This window comes from Haliaeetus albicilla, chromosome 4, assembly GCF_947461875.1.
Source record: "Haliaeetus albicilla chromosome 4, bHalAlb1.1, whole genome shotgun sequence".
In the NCBI taxonomy this organism is placed as follows: Eukaryota; Metazoa; Chordata; class Aves; order Accipitriformes; family Accipitridae; genus Haliaeetus; species Haliaeetus albicilla.
Genome location: NC_091486.1, coordinates 30,623,302 through 30,641,165, shown reverse-complemented (window position 1 = coordinate 30,641,165; position 17,864 = coordinate 30,623,302). Strand labels below are relative to the sequence as shown.

General features: G+C 41.0%; 1 protein-coding gene across 5 annotated transcripts in view; it reads left to right on the top strand.

Annotated features, from left to right (window-relative positions):
• The window catches only part of PLEKHM3 (pleckstrin homology domain containing M3), an 89,361-nt gene extending 72,371 nt beyond the window's left edge, over positions 1-16,990 (top strand). For 4 of the 5 annotated variants that reach the window (XM_069781715.1, XM_069781716.1, XM_069781714.1 and 1 more), the window contains 2 exons: positions 2,323-2,480; positions 14,910-16,990. In XM_069781715.1, coding sequence (XP_069637816.1) covers positions 2,323-2,480; positions 14,910-15,087 — 336 coding nt within the window. In that variant the 3' untranslated portion in view covers positions 15,088-16,990. Of the gene's footprint in view, positions 1-2,322; positions 2,495-4,310; positions 4,383-14,909 lie in introns of all 5 variants that reach the window. The other variant, XM_069781717.1, reaches the window with a different exon arrangement.
• Positions 16,991-17,864: the final 874 nt, after the last annotated feature.

Genomic DNA, 17,864 nt, shown 5'->3' with positions numbered 1-17,864 from the left:
GCAAGGCTCTTTGAAGATATCATCTTCATTGTATGTCTGCAGTGGCCAGAGTTACAAGCCAACCCACTACAGTGCTACGACGAGCCACGCAAATAAATAAATAAATAGGGACAGATAACACCAGCCCCTCAGGGGCAGCTGTCCACTCTCAATCTATCTTGCTTAGGTTGCAAGCTCTTCAGCATAGGAAACCTTTTGTGCCTTGTACAGACTTAAATTCACCCCTGGTGCTTAGGAAGGTAATATATTATGTTAATTTGTTTATTACATTATATAAAGTGTAATTTTTAATTCAGAGATGTAACTTTTAAGTCCTTGCTGACAGTCACATTAGTGCAGGCTTAGAGAGTTTGTTTGCAGCTCTGTCTTCAGCCTGGCATTTTAAGCTGAGCTCTTGTGGCCTGTCAGAGGTGGTTGCCACAGCATGAAAATGCTTCGGAAAATACGTATGCATTGTGGTTTATTATCTTTGTATGCGTATTTCATCTATTGGTGCTAAATGGCTTCTTGGAGGGTGATTGTAGCCATGTCACTGGCTGGGTGACTTCACTGTTTCTTTCCTCCTGTTTATTGAATACTACCAGCTTTTGTGTCTTTCCCCTACTCCCAACTTGTTAGGCTTTCAGACCCTCTGTAACTCTGGAGTCTCCAAGCAAAAAATGTCTTCCTTCAAAATGAAAAACAAAACCCAGTCTAGGGGAGCTAAACTAACTTCTGACCATCTGTTAGAAGGTTAGTAATATCACTACTTTGAACTTAATTTTCCTATTTCATGCAGCAGCTTCTCTGTGTTGTTTATATTCTGGTTGAAGGGGATCTTCCTATACCAGGATGCAATAGGAATGTCATTTTTCCTCTAACATGAGCAGATGTCCTATCTGCAGTACTAGCAATAACATTGCCGCTTCCTGTTGTTGCAGATGTTGTTAGCAGGCTAGAGCTGAAAGCAAAGAGGGGGTGCGTTTCAGCCCGTGCCATTCAATGCCATCAACATCAATGCTATGCAGGTGCTATGCACCTTCTTTTCCACGTGTACTCTTTAGTAGTGGCTATCTTGGCTAGCAGACAGGAAGTTGCCCTGGAACACAAATTTATCTCCTTTCTACTTTACATAGGCGAGGAGTGCTTTCAAAATCTCTGTTGTTGTTCTCTGCCTTGACTTTTGCTTTCTCTAGATTCATTTACACTAAATTCAAATTACAAATGGTGTGTTATCATATTTAGGGAAGGGGTGCCTGAACTGAATCTGGCACACATTTAAGTGTAAATCTCCTCACTCTTAGGTTTCAGGGCACAGCCCTGTGCAAGTCTTCAATCAGCAATTATTGCATTCTTTTTCCTTTTTATAGGAGGTCACTATCAAATCCTGTGACACATTTCTATCACTAATCTGGCAGGCTGCCATTCAGACCACAGGAAGCCTGGGAGAGAAGAATGTACACTTAGGGCCTTATTCCATCTTCATTATTCCCTACACCGGCAGAATTCCTTAAAGTCTCTGGAAGTTTGATCTGAATGGAAAGTATTTTGCCTGAATAGCACCCCTTATTGAGGCATTGTCACCGAGTCACAAATTTAGATGAGTGTTGTGGCTAGCAGTTTAATCTGTACTGCATGGCTGTTTTTTCACACCAACACAGGGAGTGCTAATCACTTCTAATGGTCTAGCAGGATTATTTGGCAGTGAGGGACTTCTCGATTTGAGAGCTGGACACTGAAGGGGAAAAAACCAGTTCCCATTCAGGGCTTTATCTGAGAATTTATTCATTCTGGCAATGAGGGGAATATTGTATTTTAATGGTTTTCAATGGGAAACACAACCTGACTAAAGGAGGAAAGCCAGGGTTCTGTTCACAAAAAATATGCAAAAAAATTGTGCTTTGGAGAAAAAGGAGCAAAGACAAACTGAGATTTGTGCATAAAAAATAACGAGAAATGAAAATCATAAATGTAAGGTGTCCATAGCTGTCAGTTAGATGATAATATGGAAGACTTAAACTCTTTTCCTATCTACTTTTTTGTGCCTTAGTATATGAATGCATTGTTGTACTTAAAAAGACTACTGATCTTGTATGTTATTGCTGTATAGAGACTTACAGAGAGAGAGTAACTTTGTTTTTATGTTTAGATCATTGCCAGTTCATTGGCCACTATTATAATTTGTGATTTCATGGAGCTATAATTGTTGAAAAGTAAATTTCCTGTTGTTTTAACCAGCAGCACTTAGCTGTGTTTCTGTATTAATAAGTACTGTCTCAGTCCTTCAGGGAGTTCTAGTCATTTTGGGGGGGTTCATTCAATATTGTCTTCTCCTCATTTCAGGTTATTGAAGGAAAACTGGCTCCTTTCTTGGGAAAGGTAATCAAGTTTGCCACCTCTCATGTGTACAGCTGCAGCCTTTGTAGTCAAAAAGGTTTCATCTGTGAGATTTGCAACAATGGAGAAATCCTTTACCCCTTTGAGGACATTTCTACAAGCAGGTACTGTAATGTCAGTCATACATGTGACTTGCGTATCATATCCTTGTGGATTCTCAGCCTCCTGACCTCTTATTTAAATAACTAGGGACTGGATCCCACTAATGCAGGGGATTTCTGGACACTACACTAGATTACTGGTCCAGGGAGGCCACCATGAGCAGACTTGGAAATAGATGGGAAGAGCTACTTCCCAAAGCCCTGTAAGTCTCAGAACAGCTGTTCAAAAAGGGAAGAGTCCCTAGTAGCATCACACAGTGTGATTTATCCAAAGCTCTTCTGAGTTTGCAAGGTGTCCTGAAAAGCCAAATGGATTCCCTGGAATGATCACGGACACCTTTCTGGTATCTGATGTCACTGGACCTGTGATGTACTGGGATTGTCCATTATAGTACAATAACCATCTATTTTGAAGTGTTTTCCCTATGAAATGTTATGGCTAATTCTCTGCTTTCTGTGTGCATACTGCTCTGTGCATATGTATGCAAGATTTTTTTTTTTCTTCAATGAGATTGCTATTCTCAGGTGGCTACAAAATAAATATAAATATACCAGTCCTAAATTAAATAAAAGCACCTTTATTTCACATTGTATGGAGTACTGGATGCCAGGTCAGGGACAGGAGTTGCATGGAAAACCTAGAAGCAAAATGCAGGAAACCAGAGCAGACTTGGCAACGCAGCAGTGTTACTACTCTTTTTCAAAAATGTCTTGGATTTTGAATAAAGGAGACTTTTTTTTTTTTAATTTTTTTTAACTCAACAGAAAGACAGTATATCTGACAGCACAGCATTCCTCCATAGATAAGTACTTTTCTGGCTGTTTCAAATACAGTCATTTTAATTTGCTCTCCAAAGTGTTCCGTTGAAGGGGAAAAAAAAATTGAAGAGCCACCTTTGGAAACAATCAGGACCAGACTGTTAAAAGGGCTTCATTAAGAATCTGATTCCCCTGCGTGCACAAAGATGTTAAATTGCAAGTAACCAGGGACTACTCTTTGGGGATTTTCAGCCTGACCTGCGTTTCAAAGACTGTTTGCACATTCTTTTTCCAGACTCTAATTCTAAAAAATGCATTGACAAAGCAGTGGGCATAAGCTAAACAAGGTGTGCAGCTGAGCTCTATAAATGGTTTTCAAGAGATAATGTATCTAGGGTGCATGGTGAGATAGGCTGAGTTAAAAAGAGAGAGACTAAGATAACATAAAACATAAGATGTCTATTGAGACTGTATAAAAGGCAATTGAAGATATTCCCAAAAGATTGATGAGAACATGTAAGAGCATTGGGGAAGACAGGTTTACTTGAAATGTCTGTGCATTTGATTTGTCTGGGCGGTTTTGGTCACAAAAACATTGTTGGGTCTATATTGTTGCCCCGCCCTTCAGCTGAGATCAGACATACCTTGCAATTACAGAGTTTAAAACCTTCTGGAATCAAATAGTATTTGTCAGCAGTTCAGTGAAAGCCAAAAGAAGTGGCTCTACCTCCTGTTTTTATGTGAATTAGAAACCAGAAAGGACTTTTGTTCATGTTTCACAAATGTGAAGTCATGGTTGATGTCATGCCAAAGACAGCGGTCTTTGTTAATGATTTTAATTAAAAAACAATCAGCATGAAAGGTTGTCCAATATTTCTCTTTCTTATTTTGTCAGAGGTCATTCTGCTGACTCCTTTTGTACTCCTTATCACTAAAACTTGATTTTATCTCCAGCATTTTCCATTTCCCTTCCTAGTTAGTTTTCCCATCTGATTACTACTCGTGTGTGCACATGCACCTCTGAAACTAACCAGATTATTTCTATTCTATATTTTTGCTCTTTTCCACCTTCAGGCTCCAACAGAGGAGATTATGTGTTTTACTGTGCAGCTCCATCAGCTGCAAAGCAGTGAGGAAGAAGGCCAGGTAGAGGCATTTTGTGTTTGTTTCCGTCTCTTACAGATGAGAGATATTTCTGAGGTAGGTGTGCTGACCACTACAATGGCAAGTGTAAGGTGAGGAGGCTAGCTAGAAATAGGTAGATGTACAGAGTAACCTGTGGCAGATGGAATGGCAAGTCATAAAATGTGTGAAGACTTGCAGTTATACCTGAAGTTTCTGATGAGGTGTTCAGCTTTCCTTGTTAGTTAAGTGTCATACAGAGCTCTGAGTAAACAGTTAGCTCAGATTTGTGATTTGGTTGTGCTATTGTGAGTCCACAGTGTGCAGTGAGAATTGACTACGATTCCCTTTCTCCATACTGGTTTTCTGGAATTGCTGTTTACAGCATAATATTCACATCTTGTACTCAGTACTAGACTGCCAAGTACCTTGGATGTAGCTGCTGAGTTAAAGAGGGAAGAGCAGCTGAGCTCTGAAGACCATGTTTTTCCTTCTTGCTTTTGAATGTTGCTTGTTCACTTTTCAGCATGCTACTAATTCTACCAGCAAACTGGGCTGTTAGGGTGCATGACAGCTTTTGCAAAATTCACCTCTCTGTTGAATGTTTAAAAAGTGAAGTCTTTTTGAGGGTGTGTGGTGTGTCTGTGTTGAGCTGGCATTTGTTTTCCTGGCTACCTCCCTGACTTTTCTCGCTCTTCGGAGAGAAGAGTGACAGCTGTCAGAGAGGCCATTATAATTCCAAGGTGGTTCTCAGCTGGCTGTTACCTTTCCATCTCCATGGTCTCTTAGGTCAGCTTTGAGGTGGAGAGAGTATTTTTCTCCAAAATATTCTTAGCAGTTTCTGGAGCAGTCTTCAGTAGGAATTGATGAAGGATGGGTCTTCTTTAGATAGATACAGCTGAAGGAAAAGGAGGGCCCCTCTTGAGGGCTGGAGTTTCTCTTTGGTCAGGTTATTTGCTTGAGAGTCATTTTTGTCAGTCCTTGAGCAAACAGAGTGAATACCTGGGTTATGCACTCCTCAGGGTTTGAATACACATATATTACATACCCTTCTCTCACTAATCAGCATGACACATTCCTTTGTTGGCAAACGGTTCCAAAACAAACACAATCAGTTCACTTAATTAGCGGGTCTGTGGGCTGTGCTTGGCAGGCTCTTTACATCCTGCTCAACAATACAGCGCAACAGTTTGCTGCCTTGAATGTAAGGGTGGGCTCACAAAGTCATAAGCTTTCTAATGATATTTCCTTTCTGCGGCTTTTCTTGGGAGGTGGCCATTCTGCACAGACCTTAATGAAAGCTGTGATTCAGTAGTTAAACAATTTCTTAAAAATTGTCCCATCCTTTTGGATGCCTCTTCCAGTCAGTTTGATTCCTCTGTCCCCCATTTTCTTCTTTTCTGTCTTACCCATATTTATGTAACAGTTCATTAGAGTTCTTTCTACATTTCACAATTTCGGCATCTTTTTGATGGCCTTTAAATCATGAGAACTGTATTTAAACCTCCTGAGTTAATTGCACATTTCATGGAGCAAATTGCCAGTTAATGTAAACTCTCACAGCTCTGCTTTTGCTGGAGCTTTGGCAACTTAAACAACCTAAGCATCTACCTCCTGTTTTATTTCTTGGACTATATTTGCCCTGAGCTTAAATTTAGCAAATAAACATATAAAATTATCCTATTATATCACTAATTTTATTTTTACAAGTGTTGTGAAGTGAGTTTCAATAGCCCTGGTTATAAACTGGCTTGTTAGAGCTATCTTTGTCCATTTCTTAGCAGCCAGGCACTGCCCCTCAAGTTGTTCTGATATTACTTGTTTTTCATTAACGTGGTGAAAAGTTTTTGTTTCTTTCTCCTAAAACTAAAAAAAAAAAAGCAGAAGTGAAAAGAAAATGCCCATGTAGTGGTACTGTTGTCTATAAAATGTGGCTGTATTTGTTTTATAACCTAGAACAATTTTTAATAAGTTTTAAATCTTAAGGAATACTGAGAAAAATACCATTGGAACAAGAATACAATTATTCATTAAAAAGGGTTTTCTGTCCAATTAGATAATTAAGTAATTACAGTTATGGTTAAGATTATTGCTATTATATGCTACTGAAGTTTTGGTCTTGCCTGTGTGTCAGCATCCTAGTGACTACTTTCACAGGCAATTTGTTGTGTTTTGCTGGTAAAGCTACTTGCTTGGTTAAGAACCATTTAGTCAATTCCTTGCCTTTTATGTGGTGACTATAGATGTATGTGAACCATGGAGAGCTGCTCTTTTGTGTTCGTATTCATTTATCAAGGCTAAACTGTTTTCACTTTGCGAAGTTAATTTGTTCTGCAGATCAGTTAAGACATGTAGACCTTTTAAGATACAAACCAGAAGACCCAAGTTTAAAATAGATATGCCACAGAACAGGCTTGACTATATCAACCAGCTTGGATGCCTCTATAATCTTTGGCCACCATCCTGATAAGACCAATGAATGTACTTAACTTTATACATAGTGAGAAGTCTTACTAAAGCCTCTGAGGCTGTGCGCTTAGCTTTATGTGCTTGCCAAAGTCTTTGCAAGATTACAGCTCACTGTGTTATGGATGCTATGTCACCGGACAAAACCAGCTTTGAGCATTTGGGAGAATGTTAGATATTAGGTGGAAAGACTGAAATACGTAGTATAGAGCATTTACAGGAAATACCTTGGCACAGGTCAAAGGCATCACTTGAAGTACATCACCTTCCCTCTTGCTTTGATTAGTTTGTTTTATGCTAGACAGCCTTTCTGCAAGCCCAGTTCACCTGAGCTGTGTTAGTAGCTTAGTACCTAATTTTTGAAAGAGCTTAGCTTATCGGATGTTGATAGTTGGTTCAAAGCACCCTGAAGTGATCTGCTCAGCACTTTCTTTAAAGAAACTTAGGCACCTAAGTAGATGTTAAGTTCTCTTGATAATTTAGTTTCACCTGAATCTGTCAAAACTGGTCAAAATCTTCTGGCCCAGACCTTCTGATTTTTGTCTGTGCAGGGTAGCGCAGTAATGTTGTCTAGAATACATAAAAAGAAAGAGCTAAAATATACTGGCTTTTTCTTCAAGCATTGTATTTTTGGAACTGAATTAGCTTTAGAGGTTGGTTTTACCTGCCTCATGTCAGAGTGGCATTAACTAGAATGTTCAGTGTAGTGGCAGATACTTATTTCAAGTAGGAAGGTCTCTGCAGTGCTGCCTTGTGCTCTTCCTTGCTGGCTGAACATGGCAGCCATCTTGTTTCCAGTTTTATTTTGCAGGTTCCCTGCTGTGCCTTCTTCCTCGCTCTAGATATTTCCAACTTGCCAGTCAGGACCTTTTAATTCTTCCTCCTCCTTCCTCATGCGAAATCCCCTTTTAAGATAGACTGCTCCATCCTCCAAATATGGTTCCTTGTAGACCAGACAACAGCTTTTCAATTGCTTTTTAGCCCATGAAAGCCAACACTGCAAACTCTTAAGAACTCAGAAATTCTAAGATTACCTTAAGGATCTTGTTGTTTATATACTTATTTTTTTTTTTTAATGTTAAGTTCCTTTTTTCCATCTTGGGTCCAGGTGGGCATGTCTTCAACATTATGGCAGAGCTGTGAAGTCCGGGTGCCTTTGCCTTTCTTTTTTATTAAAAGCATAAATCCTGGCTTAATCAGAGGATTTCCAGACTTGAGACTTACAGAAAAATGCAAAGTAGCAGAATCATGCAGTGAAATTATAATGGTTGAAGGCAGTTTATGATATTACTGTTAATAGTATTGCCTGACTCTTTGCTTTTAGGTCTTCAGCCACCCCTTTGTGAATACAGTTCATTAATAATAGGAGAGGTAGAGGGGTGAAGTCCAGTTCATGATGTGGCAGCTAGCAGAGGCAGAGGATATATGTCTGAGCAATGTAAACACTTGATTCTCTGTGGCATCTCAGCCTCTCCAGTGGTTTGCAGGTAGTGGGTCTACCATGTGTAGGGATTTTCCCCTTTCCAAGGTAACTTAGCTCCACTGACTAAAGTGTAATCACGGGAGTTTCAGATTAAATGTTTTAATACTGATTTTAGTGCCCCTTTACGGATTTCTTGTGAACTGCTATGTACAGGCCACGTTACTTGGCTTGGGATCTCTGAACTTAGACCACTTGTGAAGTGCAGTACTGAGGCCAACAGTCAGTCCTTAGTTCTTCTGCTGGATGCAAGTATGGAAATATACATAGATAGTGTAGAATAAATCCCTGCAGCCACAGCTGGCAGGGAGCTGAGGACACGCTCCCCTCCTTAATCAGGAGCAATAGAGCTCTGCGAAGAGGGGTCTGGGAGCTGCAGGATCATTCTGCTCCTGCTTGACCCTGCTGCTGTGCTCTGGTGCGGTAACTCAGCCTGTGTATGCAACTGTAGCAGGAGGATAGCTGGTGGTTAAATCAAGCTGTTCTTGTTCAGCCGTGGCTGGTAACAAATTGTTCTGTGAGCACCCAAAACGAAGGCCTGCTCTGTGATTTCTCTGGGTCTAGCAATGGAGGAGTTGACACTGAGGCTCCCCGCCTCACTGGTGGTGGAGCACTGGTGGTTTTCTCTCCCCTCCAGTGAGCTGCCCGCTTTTCCCCTCATTTGTGAGGCTTTAATATCTCTGACCACTTTGCACATCTGTTGGATGCAGTTGACCTTGGCAGTGGGTGCTGGCATGACAGGACAAGGGGCAAGAGATGGGACAAACGGGGAGGCACCCTGTGGCAAGCCCTGGGTGGCAGAGCCAGGACAGGGGCTTATTCATTCATCCTCCCCTGCCTGGGGCACTTCTCCAGCAGTTCAGTCTAAACCATGCTAGGTAAAAGGGAGCAGACCCTGGTCTGGCAGTTTTCATTCAGGGACACTGGGTAGCATGTCATTCAGCCATCCTGGGGTGGCATTACTAGAGCAGCAGTGGTGGTGTTGGTCACAGATGCCATGTCAGCCTGTGTTTGGGCTGGTCCCTGCAGCTGTTCCAGAGGTGCAGACGGTGGGCGCTCTATTTGGTGAGTCCCATCAGTACAGGCTGGCGGTCGCTGTACACCCCTTGTTAGCTGCCACCTGTAACCAGCTCACCCCTCTGCATCAGTTCTCCCAGCACACGAGCTGGGGCAATGGTTGGCAGTTACAGTTATTTCTGCTGGTTTTGTACCCTCTGGGGCCAGCCCAGGACCAAGCCGTGCCATTATAAATGAGGATTGTCTTCAAGCTGTGCTGGCATATCAAGGGTAACCCCCATCTGATGAGCAGTTATATGGAAAGGAAAACTATGGTTATGCTTTGAATCACTGCTGACTCCCTGAATACTGAACTAAAAATTCAGAGTGATTTTCAGACATGTTACAATTTGAGGGCCTGGGTAGAGGGCTCTGCTCTGGTTTTGTTTGGCTTTTTTTTTTTTCCCCTTCGGAGGCAAATTTTTCAGAAGCCAATTTTTAAGTATGGTATTTAACCCCCCCCTCCCCCCGTGTCTAGTAAAGACCGTAAGCATGTCATACAAGGCATTATCTTAACAAGCTCCTTATAGGGACAAATCAATGTCATGTTAGTGCCAACTTTCTTCCATTCATTTACTGCACGAGTGTCCCTCCCTAGGCAGGCTCCTTGCGTTGGTTCCTAGGCAACTGTAATAATATTGCTGCACGTGTGTGTCAGGCATTGATTGCCTTTGGGGCTTTTTTTGTGTTCTAAGTGAACACAGGCTAGTCTGTTTTCCTTTTCTTTGTGTTCTGCTAAAGTCTCAGAGTTTTGAAGGGCGCGTCTGTGATATTCACAGCTGAGCAATTCAGAAATACTTGCAGACAAGCACATGTGCATAGCGTGGGATGGTGATCATGCTGGAATCCCTAGGCAAGGCTTACTTCAGCTACTGTGGTTTGCTCTTTGGGGTTTTTTAATAGCCAAGTTACAGGTGGCTTAGTATTTCAGATGCTTGGTGAATATATAGCATCATCTAAAGAAAACATAATGAACAACGCCATTTTATCTTCTTTTTACTCTGCATGGAGGGAAGGAAAAAAACCTGAAGAGTTCTAGTCAATGAAGGGTTCAGCCCTAAATCATATCCTTACTGAAATTTCTTTCAAGGGATTATTCACTTGAGCAACTGCATGAAAGGTCTAGCACAGAGGAAGTGGGCTTTTTTTAAATGAAAAAATGAAAGTTAATGTATAAAGTTACAAGACAAAGGGTGGTGGGTGAATATGGCACTGCAGCGAGACAGGGGAGCTCTTTGCCCTTCTCAGCTCTTGTAAGGAGCTCCTGGCTGACCTTGAGCAAGTCAGTTCACCTCATTTCCCATTTGTGAGGTGGGAGTGGCGGTGTGTCTGTCATCCACTGTTTGTTCTTTTCAGGGACGAACAGCATAACCATGAGCTGCTTTGATTCCCTGCTTGGTGTTTGGAAGCCAGAGAGGTATAGCCCACATGCGTGGTACTGAAGCTGTCCTAATAAACCTTACTAGTGCCAGCAGCTTCATCCCGCCACAGTCACACTGGTCAGTCTGTCAACCTGTAAGGTTCCAAGGAGACAAATAAAACTGTCTTTCGGATGACATCCTGGGCCACCAGTTGATAATCCCTGGTTTATTTTGTCTGCTTAGGGTGGAAGGTCTTTGAGGCCTCTTTGTGTTGCACCCCCCCTCTTTGGGCACCTGATCTTACCCATGGACACCTAAATGGTGGTGCAGTACAGAGGAGAAATAAGAGTATAATCAATTGGTTGTGCAAAATCTAGAATTACTTGAGCCATAGGCCTGTGAAATACATGTGGGAAGCATGAAAAGAATTTGCCAGAATTTACAATTTACCACATATTGATATGTTTCAAATGCCCAGACTTAATGGGAAATACTAACACTGACATTTCCTCAGCATACAACGAATGACTTTATGCTTTTAATATAGAAAGGCTTTTCTTTTGTAACTAGTAATGATGATAATAAGAGCATTATAATGCCTGTCTGGCTGTGGAGAGCTTTGCCCTTTCTCTCTTACACTTTTCAGTGCCATAGAAATTATTTAAAGGATTGAATAATTCTCTGCATTTTTGTTACTCTGGTGTTCAAACAAGTAAAACAGCCTTCACACATGAAACACCCCCTATAGTCTCAACAGAAATTGAGTTGGTCAGGAAAGAGAAAAAAAGAGAGAAAACACTGTAATAGAGAGGAAGCTATTCCAGATGCCTTCTTAGGAGACTGAAAGTCTGTATGAAAACAACATGCAATGTTCACCAGTTCTTCAAATAATGTTTGAAAAATAGCAAGATGCTGTTAATGTGCAGTATCGTAATATCATTCATTAAAGAAGGAAACATGAAAGGCCTGAATGGCTATGGGCTCATCAGCTTATTATCAGTGGTATATAGAAGTCTCACAAAAGATGCAGGGACTTCTTGGCCTCTAGCCAAAGAAGTCAGGATTCAGAATTGTACCTGAATTACCTATGACAACAACAAGGGTTAAGGGAAAGATAACTAAGTGTAGTGAACTATTGCATGAGCCTTTTATAGACTACAAAATGTATTTTTTCTCCAGAGAAGTAAAAACATTTTCCAATCCTGAGGCTTGAAAACAACAGTAAAGAAAAACTGTGAAACTCACATGTGGAGGTAAAATTAGATGTCAGGATTAAATAAGAAGTAATCTGTTTGTACTATTCAGAGAAGGTATATAATTTTGGTGGGGTTTTTGTTATCACTGGAAAATTTCTTGGGACTGAGATCAGGAATGGTCAACCAGTTGACATTTCCAGGGTCAGTTAAGACTGACTGTATTCGATACGGTGAAAAGCAAAGCTATAGATGGCTTGGGGTAGTACAGCTCCATTACTTTAAAGGGAGTAACTTACCATTTGCACAAAGGTAGAGCAAGATCAGCATTGCCCCCCCCCGCCCCGCCCTGGTGACTGTGTTTCTTTAGCAGCGAGGGGATACAAGCATGCAGTGAAGGCTGACCCAGGTATCCTCTCTACCTGTCCCTACAGAAAGCAAGAGGCAGCTTTGTTCTGCAAATCAGAGCACCATTCTTCCAGGTTGCTGTTGTGTTGTCATCTGCACTCCGCGACTGGGGCTGGGAGTACATTAGCCTTCACCTGAGAAAGCAGAAAATAGGTCTTGAGAGCAGCAGTCAGGGGTGGGGGCAGCAGAATGGACCAACGATGGTCACAATGGCTGCAGTGGACTGTGACACCTGGGGCTGGCTGTTTGCACTGCTTCTGGTTAGTGCCTGACACTGTGGGGTCTTGGTCAGAGCTTCAGCTATTGCACCAGCTCTAATAAATAACAGTGCAGGCATTTCTTCTCTCTCTTTTGGTTCTGAGGGACATGAGAGAAATTTTTTCCACTGAGCTTATTTCTGAAAAATGAATTCACATTAATTTAAACACCATTAATCTTTGTTTTCTCTGCTGATGGCCTTTGACTGGGGAGAGCAGGTGTGCTGGCTCCTCTCATCCTGCTCCATCCATTTCAGCAGCAATTTCTGATAAGTTTTGTCACCTCCATGTGTACTGTGGAGAAATATTGAGTGAGCGTAGGGAGTGGCAATGTGAGAGCACAAAATTACATTCCTCATCAATCATTACCCTCTAGCAACTTCCAGGGCACTGTAAATTGCTGACTAACAAGGGAGAATTAGCTTGATAAAATCACCATTAGTGTCAGTTCAGAATGATGTAAAGTTTTAAAGACACTGCTGTCCTCTCTGTCTCTCCCTCATCCATTAGTATGTCTGTTCATGGAGATCCCAATCCAGCAAAGCACGTAAGCACATGCTTAATGGTAGGCAGATCAGTAATCCCAAGGAAATCACTGGGATATGAGCCCTAAGCATGTGTTTATGTGCTTCACTGGATCAGGGCCATAACACACGCTCTCTGAGCACAGAAATGATTAATATCTCTGTGTGAGCTAGTTTCTTGATTCAAAACCAGATTTAGACTCACTAGCTGGACTTAGAAATATGATAGTCAAGTTTTACTGCAAGAGAGTATTATGCTTAGCCTCTTTAGCCTTCCTTATTTGTTATTTGGGTTTTATCAGTCGATGCTAGCTGGAAATGTGCCTCACTAAACCTCTGCATAGCTTTCTCAAAGCTCTGCAGTTACTAAAGTTTAGACCATGTTTGGACCCATGCATAAAACGTAAAGTGCAGCCAGATCAGGAACAGTTTTTTTAAAAGTTAAAGGTGAGATGCAAATGCAGCTATTATAGCTAACAGGTTGTATTAGCTTATGGACTTCTCTCAGTATTGCCAGACTGCATGCCAGATATTACAATTTGCGTTATGGCTTCTAGTGTTTGGGGTTTGTTTCTTCATGTTTTCAATTTTTCTTCACAGTCTTGAAGACAAGATTTCCTTATTTCTAAGGAAAAAAAAAAAAACCACAACAAAAAAAGCTCAAAGCAAACAAACAAAAAAACCCACTAAAGATATAAGAATGGACACTTGAATTCTCACAGTCATTTGACTACAATAGCTGCGAAAAAGGAAAACTGCAAGGCATTTCAAGACTTCCCACAGAATCACCAGGGTGACCAGCACCCCTCATTTGTATTTCAAAATTGCTCTAAAGTTTGATGTTTTGTTGCTTTCATTATTTGATTATCCAACTGGAATCTAAGACTTTGTACCTCTGACACTGTCATCCTTTTATTTTTTTCATTTGGTTACAAAGCTGTAGTGGCTTCACTCATCACTACAGATAGTTACTTGCATTGAAAGGCTGAGAATATCCAACTGTTTAGTTGTAGCCCACTCTGTGATCACCAGATGTTTCATTGTTCCACAGCCATCTGGAACTGGGGTTTGATCTGCTGTGACATTACCTCCATTGCCTCAGAGTGCCCCAACAGTAATCCAGTCATATTGTCTGAGCAGTTGATTTGTTTGAAGTCATAATATCACATTTGAGAACAGAATAGCACAGCTTTGAATGCCAGAAGCTATAATTGTGTTGATCTACTCCGATCTTCACAGGACACAGAGCAGAAAATATCACCTACCTCTGTTTCATTTTTTACTTTGTGGAATGACGACTTCTCCTGCTGTTGGAGTACTTTACTCTTTCCAGAACCGCTGACCACTGGAACTTCAATGAGGAAAATGTTATATCTTGGCTGTTGCAAATGCTGAAATATATCTTAATGGAAATGAATATTGTTACTCTTCATTTACAAACCAAAGCAGCAAACTTGTCTTTCATAAAACAAAATTGATGTCTATTCTGTGATAGACCTGAATGCTGGTTAATAAGAAGATAAGTATTAATCCTAAAAATTTCTGTCTGTGAAGCAGAAGTGCTGGGACAGGTTCTCAGCAATTGCAAATGAATGCAAGTCAACTTATTTTAGTGGTCCTGAGTAGCTTTACACCAGCAGAGGTGTGGGCAAGCCAGTGTCTTTCACAACTCCACTCTTTTGAAACAGCACTCTGAGCTACCAGAACTGTTTGAAGGAATGTCTACTGCCCACAATCCATGTGAAGTCCATTGCATGCTCTGGTCCTATATTGTCGTTCAATTTTGACACTAATTTGTGTTTGCAGGTGTGAAAGCTGTGGTGCTGTCTTCCACTCTGAGTGCAAAGTGAAGGCTGTACCATGCCCCAGGTGTGTGCGTAAAGAATTGCAGAAGAAGCAGAAATCCTTCTGGAGGCGGCTGAATATGGATGAGAACTTCGAAGAGTCTTGCAACATGTTTGAGTTGTCATATCAGAACACATGAGTTCCTTAAGGCAGTGGCCAGCCTGAAGAGAATCCATTTCCCAGCTGCCAGCTCAAGCAACTTCTCAGCTTAGCCAGGCAGAAACCTTTTTGCAAAATAATATCTGACCTTCTTCATCTGTGAATAGCAGCTGCCAAAGTGGCCATAAAGCCTTGTTGGCTTTAAAATACCAATGGCTAAACTGCATTTTGCATTGAAGTCCAGCCATGAGCTCTCATACGAAGTGTGGTTTACTTGAAATGCTTTAGGTCTAGCTAATTAAGCACCCAACTTTTTCTTTTCCACCTCTGGAGAAGACTTTTCCTCAAGGCAGAAAGTATTTGCTGTCATGACCACATTAATTTTTATGTTGTTCATTTAGAATTGATGAATCATCTACTTATTTATGTGTATTATTTATTTATTATAAGCCTTGGCAGAGGTTCTGGTGAGGTGTTTCACAGAACCCAATAGGGCAGTAATGATTTTAAACCCACCTGCTCCTTCTGATGTGGACATGTGGTTCCATTTTCTCATGTCTCCAGGGAGCTATTTTTAAAGGATCAGTGCATTTACATGTCACTCCTCCCTGAGGAAAGAAAAGTATCTCCCATCAAACCTTATCTGGGGTGCTTGCAAACATAAGATGCAGAATGATTATTTGAGCTATGTTTATATATTTATAACCACCCCAGTGAACTATTCCATATGCAGATAAGCAGGGGACTTGCTACTGTTTTTGTTCAGGCTGAATATATTGGTTAAGCTCTGTCACTGAAGTCCATTGAGTTTTACACTGGTTATTCTTGATCTATGTGAGGCCACATCCTCATCTCCAGTAACATGATGTTGGTTCTGACCTCCTGCTAGTCTCACGTTTTAAGACATTTTAAGTATCCACATTGGTTTTGTTTTTATTTCATGAAGTTTACTTCAAATGTGTCTCTAACCTGAACCTGTTAGACTGATAGTCAGGAAAGTGGTCTTGCCCACATTAGTTAGAAAATACCTCCAAAATTGTGAAACACTAGTTTGATGTGTTCATGTGCAACTTGCGTCCTGCGTTCTCTGCGAGCTCTAAGGGATTTCATACTTCTGTAGTGACTTGGGTGGTAGAGAGCGAAGTTCCTCTAGGTATGGTTCTGCTCCACACACCTGGAACACAGGGAAGTATTAAACATGGTGAATTACATACATTGTGAAAGGGGAGTACATGATGGATTTAACTGGGGAGATGTGTGTCATCACTGGCAGTATGTTGAATTCATTGCGGCTTCACCTCCAGTGGGCACTTAGAGATCATCCTCCCTCCAGTCCACGTTCTTAACTCTTTCTCCAGACCCTGCAGTAATATGTGTATTACATACATATGAAAGCATTCACATATATATACACACACACATCTATACGCAGAAAGCAAATATGGTTTCAAGAGAAAAAAGCCAGTCACGTGCATGTGAATTTTTCCTTTCCTCTCACACAGGTTTGTGAAAATACAGAATACTGATCTTTGCTTCCTATATAGTCTGCAGGCTGTTGTATTCAAGGCAGAAAGCAGTCTTGATCACTGAAGCACCTTGCTAATTGCTGAAGTATTTTAAATAAAAAACCAGGGTACATCATGCTTACCTTAAAAGGTAGAATGCTACAACGAATTGCCTTGTACTGGAGTATAAGTGGTTACCTTTTCCAGCCTCCAGTCAAAGACAGTAGCTGAATCTGAGCTTTCTCAAATTTGAGTGCAACTACTCTATATATATATATATAAAAGCATGTTTATATCTGTATACATTAGACAACCAGTGCCTTTCTTTTCCAGAAGTCCTTCTCTCAGTGGAATGCTTTGGAAGGAAGTGAGGGTTTTTCCATGTTCTTGGCAAAGTAGTATCCAGATTCCCATATTTAATAAACCTGGTGAATCATGCACCTTTGTCACTAAAATTAATACTTCCCCTGCACAGCAGTGTCTCGGTCTCAGCTCACTGTTCCTCATGTGAAATGAGTTGCTTTCAGCTATCATCCTTAAAGATAAAACATTCCTTGTAAGTCCATTCCCACGTGAAGTATTCCCTCTGTGTTCACAAATGCAAACACTGGGGAAGTATTGTGGAATTAGTCATGCAAACAGGAACTGCAGTGGTACTGGCTGAATAAACAGTATGCTCCTATGTTTTTCAGCATGTGTCACTACAACGAGTGCTGTGGCAAAACCAGTAGCTCTGAAACTGTCAGAATCTGGCAGGTATGATTTTGAATTAGCTCTGGACATAATGGTGGATCATTAAAGAAGAAAAGGCGGTGTTTTTCATATCATCATGCTCTGGTATTTAAGATACCTTACAGCACTGGTTCATGTCCAGCTTGGTTTAGAGAAGGCTGCTTGTGTGCACTGTCAAAAACCCTATGGAGTCTCAAGGTTCAGACATTGCAAACTATTAGTTAGTTTGACAGATGTCCTAATCTCCAAAGTACCAGTTGTGTGGGTGGTTAGATATTGTAGTTGAATTCTGGAATAACAACACAGACAGTGTTGGAGTTACTCTGGGTTTGTACAGATACTACAGAACAGTTTCTTTGCTAATGGAAATTTACAGAAAAAGAGAGTATGATCTCAGCAAAACCACTGCAATCAGTCATGGGTCTGGAACCACTGCCATTCTGGAACCACTGCCATTCTGGAACCACTGCCATTACTAAGGGTAAAGAGCAAAAGTGTGTTGTTAAGATATGCTGGCAGCGCCCAAAGCTTTATGTAAAAGGATAGCGTACAATGCAGATCAGATTCATTTCTTTAAAAT